This window comes from Gekko japonicus, unplaced genomic scaffold (genome assembly GCF_001447785.1).
Source record: "Gekko japonicus isolate JY-2015 unplaced genomic scaffold, Gekko_japonicus_V1.1 scaffold1504, whole genome shotgun sequence".
NCBI classification, from domain to species: Eukaryota; Metazoa; Chordata; class Lepidosauria; order Squamata; family Gekkonidae; genus Gekko; species Gekko japonicus.
The window spans coordinates 633,899-647,357 of NW_015169219.1; the positions used below are offsets into that span (position 1 = coordinate 633,899).

Genomic DNA, 13,459 nt, shown 5'->3' on the forward strand with positions numbered 1-13,459 from the left:
TTTCCTGAGCAAAGACAAAAATGTGTGAGCTGGAGGCTAAAAAACTGTGAGCTGGCTCACACTGACTCAGCTTAGAGGGAACACTGGTTGCCACCCTCCAGGGGGCACCTGGAGATCTCAGCGATTACAGTTGATTCCCAAATGACCAAGACCGGTTCCTCTGGAGAAAACAGCTTCCTTGGAAGGTGGACTCCGTGGCCTTGTGCCCCACTGAAGGCCCCTCCCCTCCCCAGGCTCCACCCCCCCAAAATCTCCAGGAATTTCCCAGCAACCCTCAATACAAGGGAAATGCACTTACCTTTTATTGCTGGCACAAAAACCAACTTCAGGTCCTGATTACGAACAGCTTCATCAAAACCTGTCCCAAATGTCTTCAGGCTTATGGTGACGTTGTTCCTTATCTGGATTTTTTCAATGGCTCCCCCTGGACAGTATATACCAAATGTTAAGATTTTCCCTGGGGTGGTCCCATTAATGGCATAACTGTAACTTCCAGTGCATTTGTGTTGTTGGTTGGGGATATGTTGCTGTAGTTTCAAGGCTGGAGCCCTCAGTTCTATGTTGGTGTCTTCAGGTGCTGTAATTTTCCAGAAAAACATGTCAAGTGGGACTGGCAACCCAAGAAGAGCCTTTGGTACAGCTACAGGAAACACTCTGTTTTGACAGGTCCTGGATTTCCAACAGGCTGTAACCAAACAGACACAAACACAGATCAGGTCAGTTCAAGTCAGGCAAGCAGCCTAGTAGCAACACATGACCCATGGCCAGTGTTCCTGTTAATTCGTGAGCTTAACAAAGAGTCAGAGAGTGATTTCAGCAAGAATGCGGCTTTTATTCTTCAGCTTCAATACTTCTCCAACACAGTACAACATCAGTCAGCCAGAACAGCTTTTACATTGCAGCTGCTCTGCTTTTAAACATTCCCGGCTAATGTAGCCACGCCTACTGTACAATTAACAACCAATGCGGTTGAACCAATAAAAGCCAATCACGAACGTTCCCGCTCAGGGAGCTTGTTCTGAAGTGATTGGATGTTGCTTCCTGGGCTAGTGCTCCTATTGGTTACATTAGGATCCTAGCCCAGGACGAAGCTTTACATTACAAGTCAATGAGATGTTTCACATTACATTCAGTCTCATACAGTTCATGCATTCAAGTCCGTATGAATACATAACAGTTCCCTCTAAGCTGAGTCAGTGTGAGCTAGCTCAGTGTTTTTTAACTCACAGCTCACACATTTTTGTCTTAGCTCAGGAAGGATGGCTCCAGAGCAAACTAATTAATGCAGTAGTCCAATCGCTCACTCACAACTTTAATGCGAGTAGCTCACAAAGTAGAATTTTTGCTCACAGGACTCCACAAATTAGAGGGAACATTGCCTATGGCTTGATGGGAAAGTCTAAAGAGGCATTCCTCATAGAACAACCTACTCCTGTAACCCCAAGAAGTTTTGAAAACTGTGTGTGCAAAAAGTGTGATTTAAAAGGGGAAGGGGGCAAACTCCCGAAAGTGTACTCTTAGACATACTCCCTGGATTGTGGTCATAATTTTTCACTCCAAATGAGTTTCACAAAATGTGTGTTCATATTATCCTGCTCAAGCCTCCCTTTCTGCTCAAGCATAAGAAAAAAGAGAAATTACATGCTAAAGGTGTTAACACCAGCAAATGTCATACATATACATGTGCACACTAAATCTTATATTTCATTCTGAACTGGATCAGAGTGTGGATTAAAAGATCCACACAATGGAGCCAGGACAGACGGGAGATTGGTCTACTAACCCGAAAAAAAATCCCAGAAATCTAAAAAATAAGTAAATGATTGATTGAGGAATTAAAACTCATCAAAATAATAGGAACAGCATGTATAGCTTTAATAAAAGAATGCTCACTACACTCCCACAAGACTATTTTTTAAGATCTTGTTGGTCATTTGGGGCACTGCTAGGCAACCACAATATCACTAAGACTTCAAGCCCTGGTTTTTATAACTCAAATGCTGGGAGGAGAGCATGAGTGAACTAGGAGGCCAAAACAGCCCTAGAAAGGGTAAGGGTAAAAACCACAGAGATCTGGGAAATTCCTAGAGTGCTGCAAATGCTGCTGCCCCACTGTTCAAATGCAGGCGGTGAAGGGCAGGAGCAAAGGCTTATCCATTGCAGGCAGGCAAATGGTAAACCTAAGAGTGGGGATTCAAATGTGCATTTTCCAGATCCCAATCTGAAACTCTTACCACTACACCACACTGTCTTTCACACAGTGGCTGCTGGAACAGCAACAAGTTGCCAGATGGTGACTGCCAGGCCTGGCCCTGGTGAGTCTTCCCTCCAGGGCAGGGGAGCTGGGTAGACTGGGAGGCCAAAATTACTCTGGAAAGAGCCCTGCCTCCCCCAGTTTAACTGTTGAGCAAAATAAGCATGTGCTTAGGGCGCCAAGGGAAGGGGGGCACCACAGAACATTTTTGCTTATATTTCTCACTGCTATTTAGTGTTAAATGGATAATATTTTTTAAAAAGTTTATATTTAATATAGTTGTGGGGTCTGGTCTGGGGTGTGTGTGGAAGATTACTGACCTGCCCCTCCTCCTTGCCCTTGACTGACAGGAAGAAAGGCTTGAAAGCTAGCAAGGCCTGATCGCTTAGCAACCTTCAGTGGCCACTGAGATCTTCAAGGGCATTCATTTCCTAAAGGTACAGGGACTAGGGTTGCCAGCTTTGGAGTGGGAAAACCCTGCAGACCTTGGGGGTGGAGACTGAGGAGGATGGGATTTTTGGAGGGGAGGGACTTCAGTGAGATATAATGCCATACAGTCCTCCTTCCAATGCAGCCATGTTCTCCAGGGGAACTGGAGATCAGGTGTAATCCCAGGAGACCCCCAACCCCCACCTGGTGGTTGGCAACCCTAGAAGGCACTACTATTATTTTGTGGGTTTGTAAACCCCCAATACTGTAAAAGAAAACCACTGTTACAATCATTTCCATACTACAGATGAAGAGTCAGTTCCGAACTCCCATAATTCTTCCCAGTACTATACCAGCTCCATACACCTTTGCCATTAGAATCAGAAGAATCAGGAGAAGGAGATTGGATTTATACCCCACCCATCACTACCCAAAGGAAAGCGCTTACAAACCCCTTCCCTTCCTTCCCCCCCCCCAACAGAAACCCTGCGAAGTAGGTGGGACTGAGAGAGCTCTCTCAAGAACTGCCCTTGAGAGAACAGCTCTGAAAGAATTTATGACTGACCCAAGGTCACACCAGCAGCTGCATGTGGAGGAGTGGGGAATCAAACCCAGTTCTCCCAAATTAGAGTTCACAATCATAACCACTACACCAAACTAGAGAAGGTTAACTCCATCACAGTACTTACCGTACAGGTAGAGAAAGAAGTACCTTTCTTCACTTCTCACAATACAAGAACTCATGGGCACTCAATGAAATTGCTGAGCAGTTGGGTTAGAACAGATAAAAGGAAGTACTTCTTCACCCAAAGAGTGATTAACACATGGAATTCACTGCCACAGGAGGTGGTGGCGGCTACAAGCATGGATGACTTCAAGAGGGAATTAGATAAGCACACCTGATATTTTTGGCCACTGTGAGACAGAGTGTTGATGAGCCATTAGCCTGATCCAACATTGGCTTCTCTTATTTTCTTGCGTTCTTATGTACTTTGATAAGAACAGTTTTAGTGAACCTATACTCCCCTCTCCTGACCCAGATTAGTATAAATTAAGAACTAGTTAAGTGTATGATGATTTAGTTATGTTACATATGTAACTTGCTGTTAGAAAGAACAAGCTTGTCTCCCAGTATTCAATCACCCTTTAGACACAGCCTTTCCGAGTGCAAGTATAAACTCCCAATGAGTTGGGCGACCAAACAGTTTTTTCAGATGTTCTTAGAAGACGGCTTTGTTCTGAGCCTTTACCATCCACAAGGCATATTATTTCCCCCACAGGTGCTATTATTTCTTTCAAGGCTTACTACTCCAGCCACTAGATTGATTACGCTCTTGATGAAGAGTCTTCCACTAACTTGCCAAGCACATTCAGAAACAGTGACAGAGACTTTGGGCTGCTTTCCAGTCTCTCTGTCCATAATACTTTGGGCCTTCACTCACAACTATGAGCTCACAATGTTCTCACAAGAACCTGGGAGATAATTATCAGTCTATGTGCAAGACAGAGAAGCAATCTATGAAGGCACCCAGAAACCTCAGCATTCAATATGGCAACAGACTCATTTACTTTATTTATTTATATCCTGTCTTTCACCCTAATAGGGACCCAAAGCAGCTGACATCATTCTCCTTTCCTTCATTTTATCCTCACAACCCTCTGAAGTAGGTTAGGCTGAGAGTGTGTAACTGGCCCAAGTTCATCCAGTGAGTTTCCATGGCACAAGTGGGGATTCGAACCAGGATTTTCCATATCCGACAGACACTTTAACTGCAACACCACACTGCCTCAGTTCCCCTCAAAGTGTAACAACATCACTGGACACACACTCATATACACACATATATATATGCACAAAGAGACTGACTTGTTTCTATGTAGCTTGACAGCTGCAAGCATTTGAATGCTGGCATTATAGCACTGCACTGCTATATTAGTCTACAGTGCAAAAACTAGAATGTTAAAAAAATGCAGAATAGAACGTGGGGGGACAAAAAGCAGCCTGAAATGGATAAATCACTTCAGCTATGGTTCATAAATGGATGTAAAAATTCTGTTTGAAGAAAAAGAAGAAGAGATTGGATTTATATCCCGCCCTTCACTACCCGAGGGAGTCTCAGAGCGGCTTACAAACTCCTTTCCCTTCCCCTCCCCACAACAGACGCCCTGTGAGGTGGGTGGGGCTGAGAGAACTCTGACAGAAACTGCTCTTTTTCAAGAACAGCTATGCCAGAGCTTGCGACTGACCCAAGGTCTATCCCCACATTGCTTTGCACGGAAACAGATAACAACCGGGTTAAAATGACATTGCGAAGGGGGCCTGAAAGACAGAGACAGTACTGACAAGGGGAAGTGACTCTACAGAGAAATACATTTTTTGTCAAATGTCTTTCGTATAAAGAAATTTAGGATATCTCCCTTATACCTAGAGATTTTTCAGCAATCATCTTTACATTGTTGGGTACATCCTTTTTGCGGCACAGAATGGTTATCGAAGACGAGTCTCCAGATGCTAACGTCACGTTGGGTCCACAGTGTCTAGAACTTCTGCAGATTAAGCACGCAGGTTTATTCTCCGAATGGGATCCGGACTGTGGTGAGTTTGTATAAATTGTAACATTAATGTCATCATGCCTAAGGTCAATCGTGAAGGATACATCTGGAAATGAAAGGAGAGCCAACATGTCATTTAAAGAGTTGTGGTGCATTATGATGCTCTTAGAAAGAGAAACACATTAGTAGTGATGTTTCAGGATTTAAGATGGTTTACAGAAGAATGCACTGTAGGAAAGTTTATTTAGTTCTTTTGTGCCTGTCGCAATAAAATTTTTGAACACAAAATGAGTGAAAGTTACATCAGTTACAACAGCCAATGTACAGTGCTCTCCGAACACTCAGAAGGAGAAAGGAGATGGAGTGGACAGTGGAAAAGAGAGCCTTCTAACTGACTGCTGTTAAAATACAGATTAGGATATTGGGATTCTGGCTCTTGGCTCTATCTCCAGTCACTTCAGGAGTGTGGAAGCCTGCAGTGGCTCACACTGGTTGTAGTTTCTCTTACGTAGTGTTTCTGGTATATTTGAAAGTTATAGGACAGATTCAAATGACCAAGCTGAAGAACAAGGAGGAGGAATAGGAGATTGGATTTATACCCCACCCTTCACTCGGAGTCTCAGAGTGGCTTACAAACTTCTTCCCCTCCCCACAACAGGCACCCTGTAAAGTGCCTGTCCTTGAGAGAACTGTCCTTGAGAGAACTGCTTTGACAGAACTATGGCTTGCCCAAGGTAATTCAGCAGCTACAAGTGGAGCAGTGGGGAATCAAACCCGGTTCTCCCAGATCAGTCTGGGCACTTAACCACTACACCAAACTGGATCTCATCATGACTCATCATAATTACTCATCATAATCACACTAAATGCACAAATACTGCTTTACAAATTATTGTATTATCTACCTACACTGTAATCCTGTAAAATTAATTATACTATGCAAGATTTTAAACACAGACCTGCCATAACTGTGCCCAATGTTTAATCCATCACATCAGCCCTCCCTCATGTTCATACTTGTACAATTGTCCTAATTGTTATACAGAATGACTGATGCAACGTTTGTATTTAAAGATTTCCATTTGTGTACCTTTGTGTACCTTTGTGTATCTATTTCAGTGAAACACAACCTCCATCTATTTGCTTGATCTATAAAGTCCACAAGAAATTTGCATTAGCCATTGCTGCCTAGCCTTCAGGAACACTTCATGTCATTGCCTTAGTTCATATTAGGGATGGGCACAAACTGAGAAACGAACCGTGGTTTGAGCACAAACCAGGCCAGTTCGTGGTTTGTTTAGAACTGGTTTGTTTGGTTGCATTGTTCCCGAATCCAAAAACAAACTGCCTTTTCCCCGTGGAGGTTCATTTGGTTCGTTAGAGTCGTTCATTTGCCAGACAGCGATTCAATCAATTCCTAGGCAATGCTGGGGCGGACTTGTGGAGAGCCCTAGAAACACCCACAGCAGCTGTCCATAGCTTGTTTGGCAGCTCTGGGTGCCAAACACGGAGCTCCCATTCTGCTCACATACATACCACACCCTGACTCAGCTGCTTTCACTTTGCAGCAGGAAGAGAGAGGAGTTAGTTGTTGTGTGGCAGCGAGTTAGGAAGAACTGCTTGCTGCGTGGCTGATTTAAGGGGAGGCTACAGCTGAGCTTTCCTGGGGGCACCTGCTTTGGGGGGGGCTATAACTCAGGCATCCAGTCTTTACCAAACTTGGAGGGTGGGTGGAGGAGAGCCTGCTGAAGACTCCCTGTGAGTTTGGCGACTCTAACTCATGAGGAGGCTGTTCTACCACCTCCCAAACTCACCAACTGAATGAACCACGAACCACCACAAACCATAATTTTCCCAGTTCGTGCCCATCCCTAGTCCATAGATAACAGCAAACCATAGTTGGCTACTAGATGAGTGAGCGTAGGGGATCCTTGCTTCCCCTTCTCCAGCCATGAAGAAAACAATGAATTATTTGGGGGTTGAGATAAACCATACTTTATCATAAATATGCAAAATAGGATTTGTACTTGCCTTTTAAACCAAGAGTCCATAGAGTGGTTTGTTCATATCTGCACATGCAGATGCAATAGCAAAGGATGTACCACAGACTTGGAAGTTACTAAATATTCTTACCCCACACAAAGAGAGAAAAAGGGCGGGAAACTATTCAAGTGAGCCTGAGGCTCCTTTCAGCATTCTTCTCATACTGCCAAACCATGATTTGGCATTAGCTCTCTGAACCTATCCAGCGAGTCCGTTAATTAAAAAATTCTGAAAGTCAAAATTTCAGAATTCAAACCAAAGACAAGATGTATGGAAGAGAGGAAGGAAAAGGAAGACACTTACTTTCCTCATTTTTAGGGTAGTGAACATCAACTTTAAAGAGCAGGCGAAGAGCCTCAGGGTTCTGATCATCTTGATCACAGCCTTGCAAGGAAAGGCTGAAGTTACCAGGAATACTCATTGGCTGTGCATCATTCAGTGAATACACCTCAGGGTTATCATATCCAGGTAAGAGGTACTCCAGTCTCTGTTCTTTCCGTTCACAATTTGGTTTGGTGTGGTTGAGGAAGAAGACGCTGGCCCTCAAACTAGGTGGCACGATAAACTGCCACGTCATGAGCTCATCTTCTGGGAAGCCCGAGGGATAGTTGGCAGACATCAAGGTTACAGATGATTCACTCAGAAACATTGATTCTATAATGCACAATCCTATTTAAAAAAAAAAAGAGGAGAGACAGCATTTGAAAAGGAAGAATTTGCTAGCACTAGAAGTTGATTGCATTGCAGAAGGCCTCCTGAGCCCCTTACGCCTGATTCTCAAGTTATGTACAGCCCTAACCAATAAATCCAAATGATTTTGTTAACGGAGGGGAATTCGCTCTCGCAGACACACACACTTAACTGGATTTAGCCAGTAGAAGCAGGCCAAAGAGACAGGTCTATCACCTGTTACTTATTTATGTTGTTAAATAAGTAAAAGCAGTTATGGTTTGATATAAAAGTAATTATTGCACATATTTCGATTTTTCTCAAGATTTCCATTTTTCTCCCCCAAGGAGAAACTAGGAAAAATGTTTGTTTTCCACAGCTTCAACATTTCTAGAAATTTTACATATCTACACTCACCACCTTCGGCACTTACTTTTTATGGAATCCCTGCTTTCTATCTTAAAGCCAGAAGTGTTAAGTTTCGAATCCCAAGGAAGCTGTAGGGTCACGATTACTTCCCCTTGCACCTTCACCCGAGAAACGGGACCATTTCTGCAGAAAAATCCAATGTTGACTGTGTTGGTGTCAAAACGGCTGCCGATGTTATAAACAACTTGATCGTGGCAAGCGTCTCCAGGTTCCACCTGTCTTAGCCATGTCGCAAACTTCAGTACTAGTGCATCTTTCCTACCAGCTTTAACATCCCAAATGAATGTCTTGTTAAGGTTAGGTAATCCGGAGGGCTGAAGAAGAACATCTTCAAAGGGGCAGTGTCTTGACATACAATCTAGAAACAGACAAACAACCACAACATAGAAGAATCATGACTGTAGATGATCATCCAATCAAATTATATGGGTTAGTGCTTTCACCACTGTAATTATTATTTTTCCATACCTGCTGTAACCAAGCAACAGACTGGGGAATATACATGCTTTCTTTCTTTTTTTACCGGCATCAAATCAAGAAAAAAGCATGGTTCCATCTACTCTGACATCCTCAGCAAAGATGACAACATGGAAGGCACTAAATCTGAAGCTATTAGCATAAGCGTGTACATTGTAATAAGGAAAGCTGTTCTTTACTGGGCACTTTATCATAAAATCATAGAAGCTACCTGCCCTTCTCTAAGTGACAGCCCCTCAAATACTTAAAAAGAGCAATCATGTCCCCCTCAACCTCCTCTTCTCCAGACTGAATATTCCCAAGTCCCTTAGCCTTTCCTCATAGGCCTTGGTCTCCAGGTCCGCCATCATCCTCGTTGCTCTCCTCTGCACCCACTCCATTCTGTCCTCATCGTTTATGAAGTGAGGCCTCCAGAACTGCACACAATACACCAGGTGTGGCCCAACAGTGGGACTATGACATCTTGCAATTTGGATGTTATGCCTCTGTTGATACACCCTAAGATCCCATTAGCCTTTTTTGTTGCCGCATCACACTGGCTGCTCATATTTAACTTACGGTCCTCCCGTACCCCAAGATCTTGTTCACACACTCTGCTACCCAGAAGTGTATCCCCCATCCAGTATGCATGTTCCTCATTTTCGTTACCCAGATGTAGAACACGGCACTTATCCTTGTTAAATTGCATTGTAAATTCACACCCGCCCGCTTTCCCAGTGTGTTCAGATTTCATTGAATTCTATCTCTATCTGCTGGTGTGTTCACTGCTCCTCCCTATTTGGTGTCATCTGCAAATTTATTTATTTATTTATTTATAGTTTCAAATTTAATGTGTAGCCCCCTCCACAACCTCATCCAGATCATTTATAAAAATTTTGAAAAGTACCGGGCCCAGAACCAAGCCCTGTGGCACCCCAGCGAACACCCCCCCTCCATTCAGATGAAATTTCATTAACAACTACTCTCTGAGTGCAACCAGTTCCCTACCCACCTTACTATCCTACATTCCAGTCCACTGTCCTTTAGTTTACCCATCAGAACATCTTGGGGAACCCTGTATTTAGCATCCTTGGGGCCCGGCACAGTTAGAAGGTTTTGGGGCCCCGACCATAGAGCTCTTGGGGGAACATACGGGGAAAGGCGGTCCCTCAGGTAGCCATTCCACACCCACATCCAGATCATTTAATGAGTAGCCATTCCACACCCACATCCAGATCATTTATAAAAATATTGAAAAGTACCGGGCCCAGAACCAAGCCCTGTGGCACCACACACCTCCCTCCATTCAGATGAAATACCATTGACAACTACTCTTTGAGTGCAGTTCTCCAACTAGTTCCCAATCCACCCAGGGCTATTTTTGGGCAGGAACGCACAGGAACGGAGTTCCGGCTGGCTCCCAAGTTGGCCACACCCAGCAGGAACTCATTAGCATAATAGGCCACACCCAACAGCAGAAACTCATTAGGATTGGCTACATTAGGGGTGTGTGGCCTAACATGCAAAGGAGTTCCTGCTACAAAAAAAGCCCTGGGTTTTGACAACAAACAAGGTAAACAGAATAACAAGCAAAAGGTGGGTGTGGCTGGATAACCGCACTTCTGGTAACATAGCCTAATGTGCTAATGAGCTGTGCTGTCAGGGGTGTAGCCTAATATGCTAATGAATTTCTGCTGCTGGGTGTGACCTATTATGCTAATGAGTTCCTGCTGGGCTTTTTCTACAAAAAGAGCCCTGCACCTAACTATCCCAGAGTCCAGTCCACAGTCCTCTAGTTTACCCATCAGAACATCATGGGGAATCCTGTCAAAAGCTTTACTGAAATCCTTCCTTCTGGCTCCAAAGTAGGTACTGTGCGTTTAGTGCAACATTCCATCCTGAGCTGGACCCATAATATCCATAAAAGGAAACCAATGTAATGGCATTTGGTCAGACAGGACTTGTAGACCAGCTGATCACTAACCTATCTGGGCGAAAGAAGACATACTCAAATGTCATCCTCTGTTGTCTAGTGAAAGACTTCAGGCAAATGAAAGAAAGATGCTGTTATGGGCTCTTTTGCACATCTCCAGAGAACAGCATCTTTATTGACAGGAGATTCACCTAGCAGGAAGAAGGGTGAACAGTTTGAGAGGTCTTGAAAGCCAAGGGCAGTTGTTTGGATCTCTTAGCCGCATGAGTCAGCCTCACACCTTATTTTTGGCAAGCTAAACACACCTGCCCCAGAGAGCACTGCGGTCAAGGTCGCAACATTGCCTGACCCTCCCTGGTCCGAAAAGCCAGGCTAAATGTCACCAGAGCCAGGGCTTTCTCAGTGGCGGCCCCAACCTGGTGGAATGAGCTCCCGAAGAACATCAGGGCCCTGCGGGACCTTTTACAGTTCCGCAGGGCCTGTAAAATGGAGCTCTTCCACCAGGCTTTCGACTAGGGGCTGCCACTGATGAGTGTGCCCTGGAACATCGTCTGGTCTGAAATTTTAGAACGCCCTCGGGCCTGAGATTCTGCTGGACGCTACCCCTGTCTTTGGATGGGATTTGGATTACCGCCATTTCTGTTGGGTTAATTGCAACTGGTGTTGTTTTAACTGGTATGGTATTGATTAATTTTAACTTGGTTGTTTATGCCATTTTAATGTTGTTAGCCGCCTTGAGCCAGATATCTGGAAAGGCGGGATATAAATATAAATAATAAATAAATAAATAAATAAATAAATAAATGAAGAGCAAAGAGAGATAGAAAAATTCAAAGGACACCCATCTTCATTTTTCTGTGAAAGCTGGCTGCTACAAATAGCGCACTCTAGACGAGGCATGCAAGCACTTTTCAAGGGAACCACTGGCAATCTTAGACCCTGTAACACTCTCACACACACTTCTGATGGAGTCCTGTGCCTCAAGTCTATTTCCTTTAAATTGGAGGCCCACTTGATTTGGAGTCCACAAGCCTTTGTTGAAAGGAGACTCAAGAAAGGGTGAATAGTAAAGTTCAGTTTATAATGAGAATGCTTCTAAGCTGGCTCACAGCATCCTTTTAAAACATTAAAACAATATATAAAATGTTAAAAGAATGACTGAACAAGAGGCTTAGATGAGTACCAGTACCTTTGCCTGGCAGCTAAAAGATAACTGGAAGGTTGTCAGGTGAATTTATGTAGAGAGAACTCTTCAGTACTCCAAGTTTTTACCACACAATGGGAAAACTCCCAACTGTGGTGCTTACTACAGATGAAACCACAGGAATCACAAAATAGAACTTCTGAAGTCAGTCTTAATTATCTAATGGGTTCATGTGGATGCAGCATTGCCAAATTTGGGTTGGAAAATATCTGGAGATTTGGGGATGAAGCCTGGGAAAGATGAGGTTGGAGGACAGGAGGAACCTCACTGAGGTATAATGCCATAGAGTCCACTTTCCAAAGCAGCCATGTTCTCCAGGGAAACTGATCTCTGTAGTCTGGCCATCAGTTGTAATTCTGGTATATCTCCAAACCCCTCCTGGAGGGTGGCAACCATATGTGGGAGAAAGCTGCTCCTCAAAGGTACGAGTCAGGCCATTTAGGGCTCTACAGATAACACCCAGCACTTTGAATTGAGCCTGCTGGAAACAGATTGGCAGGCAGTGAAGTCTTCTAGATCCCCACAATGACTGTTGGTGTGTAACCACACCACATTTTGAACAGCTGAAGCTCCTGAACAATCTTCAAAGGCAGCCCCATGAAGAGCAAGACTGTAACCTAATGCAGTCTGGCCAGATCATCCAGTTTGTCAAGTGCCAGAAGACCATCTAATACAGATTGTATGGTGGGACTATGAATTCCAATCAGATTAGTTAAATCACTAGATTTAAGATTAAGTAGATCTAACAGTGGGAGTCAATTTTAAATAGCAAAGAAATCTGTGTCGGGGAACAAAAAAAAAGAGGAGAAAATTAATTAAAGAAGGTCCTTTCAGCTGAGTAGTGTATGTTGATTATTAAACTCCAAGTTATCACCCACTTCCTTTAATGTCTCAAAACCAAAAGCCTGCATATGAAGATTTTATTAACATGCTAATATAAAGTGAATTAAAACAATTAAACAGATCAATTTGCCGAAAGGCAGATGATTTACTCAAATAGAAATTATTTAAATCCATTTGCGGACCTAATTGTAAAACCTCTGGCTCACTTCCATGTTTCGGACAGCACCTAGCACAATGGTAGGGCTCAGGGGTCTTTTCGTAGAAAAAGAGCTGCAGGAGCTCATTAGCATATGGTATGCTAATGAGCTACTAGGCTATTAGCATAATAGCTCATTAGCATATGCAACGCCCCCTGACATCACGGAAAGAGATGTCAGAAGGGGAAGCAAAAGGGGGGGGAGGCATCTTCAAAAGCTTCCCCTTCCCTTCCCTGGGGGGGGGGGAAGCGGAGAGAGAAGGGGTTTAAAGTTTAAACCCCTTCTCACTAGAGTTGGGCCACAGAAGGAGGGAAGAGGGAAGGAAAGAGAGAGAGAGAGGATAGAGAGAAGGAACAAAGGAAGGAAAGAGTCAAAGAAAGAGAAGGAAAGAAGGAAGGAAAGAAAAAGAAAGAGAAGGAAAGAAGGAGGGAAAGAAAGAGAGAGAAGGG

The 13,459-nt window shown here is 43.8% G+C and overlaps 1 protein-coding gene across 1 annotated transcript in view; it reads right to left on the reverse strand.

Annotated features, from left to right (window-relative positions):
• The window catches only part of CDCP1 (CUB domain containing protein 1), a 54,815-nt gene that overhangs the window by 13,064 nt on the left and 28,292 nt on the right, over positions 1-13,459 (reverse strand). Inside the window, exons 2-5 of the mRNA XM_015416391.1 lie at positions 8,382-8,735; positions 7,583-7,948; positions 5,109-5,342; positions 299-685 (exon numbers count right to left, since the gene is read on the reverse strand). Coding sequence (XP_015271877.1) covers positions 299-685; positions 5,109-5,342; positions 7,583-7,948; positions 8,382-8,735 — 1,341 coding nt within the window. The remainder of the gene's footprint in view (positions 1-298; positions 686-5,108; positions 5,343-7,582; positions 7,949-8,381; positions 8,736-13,459) is intronic.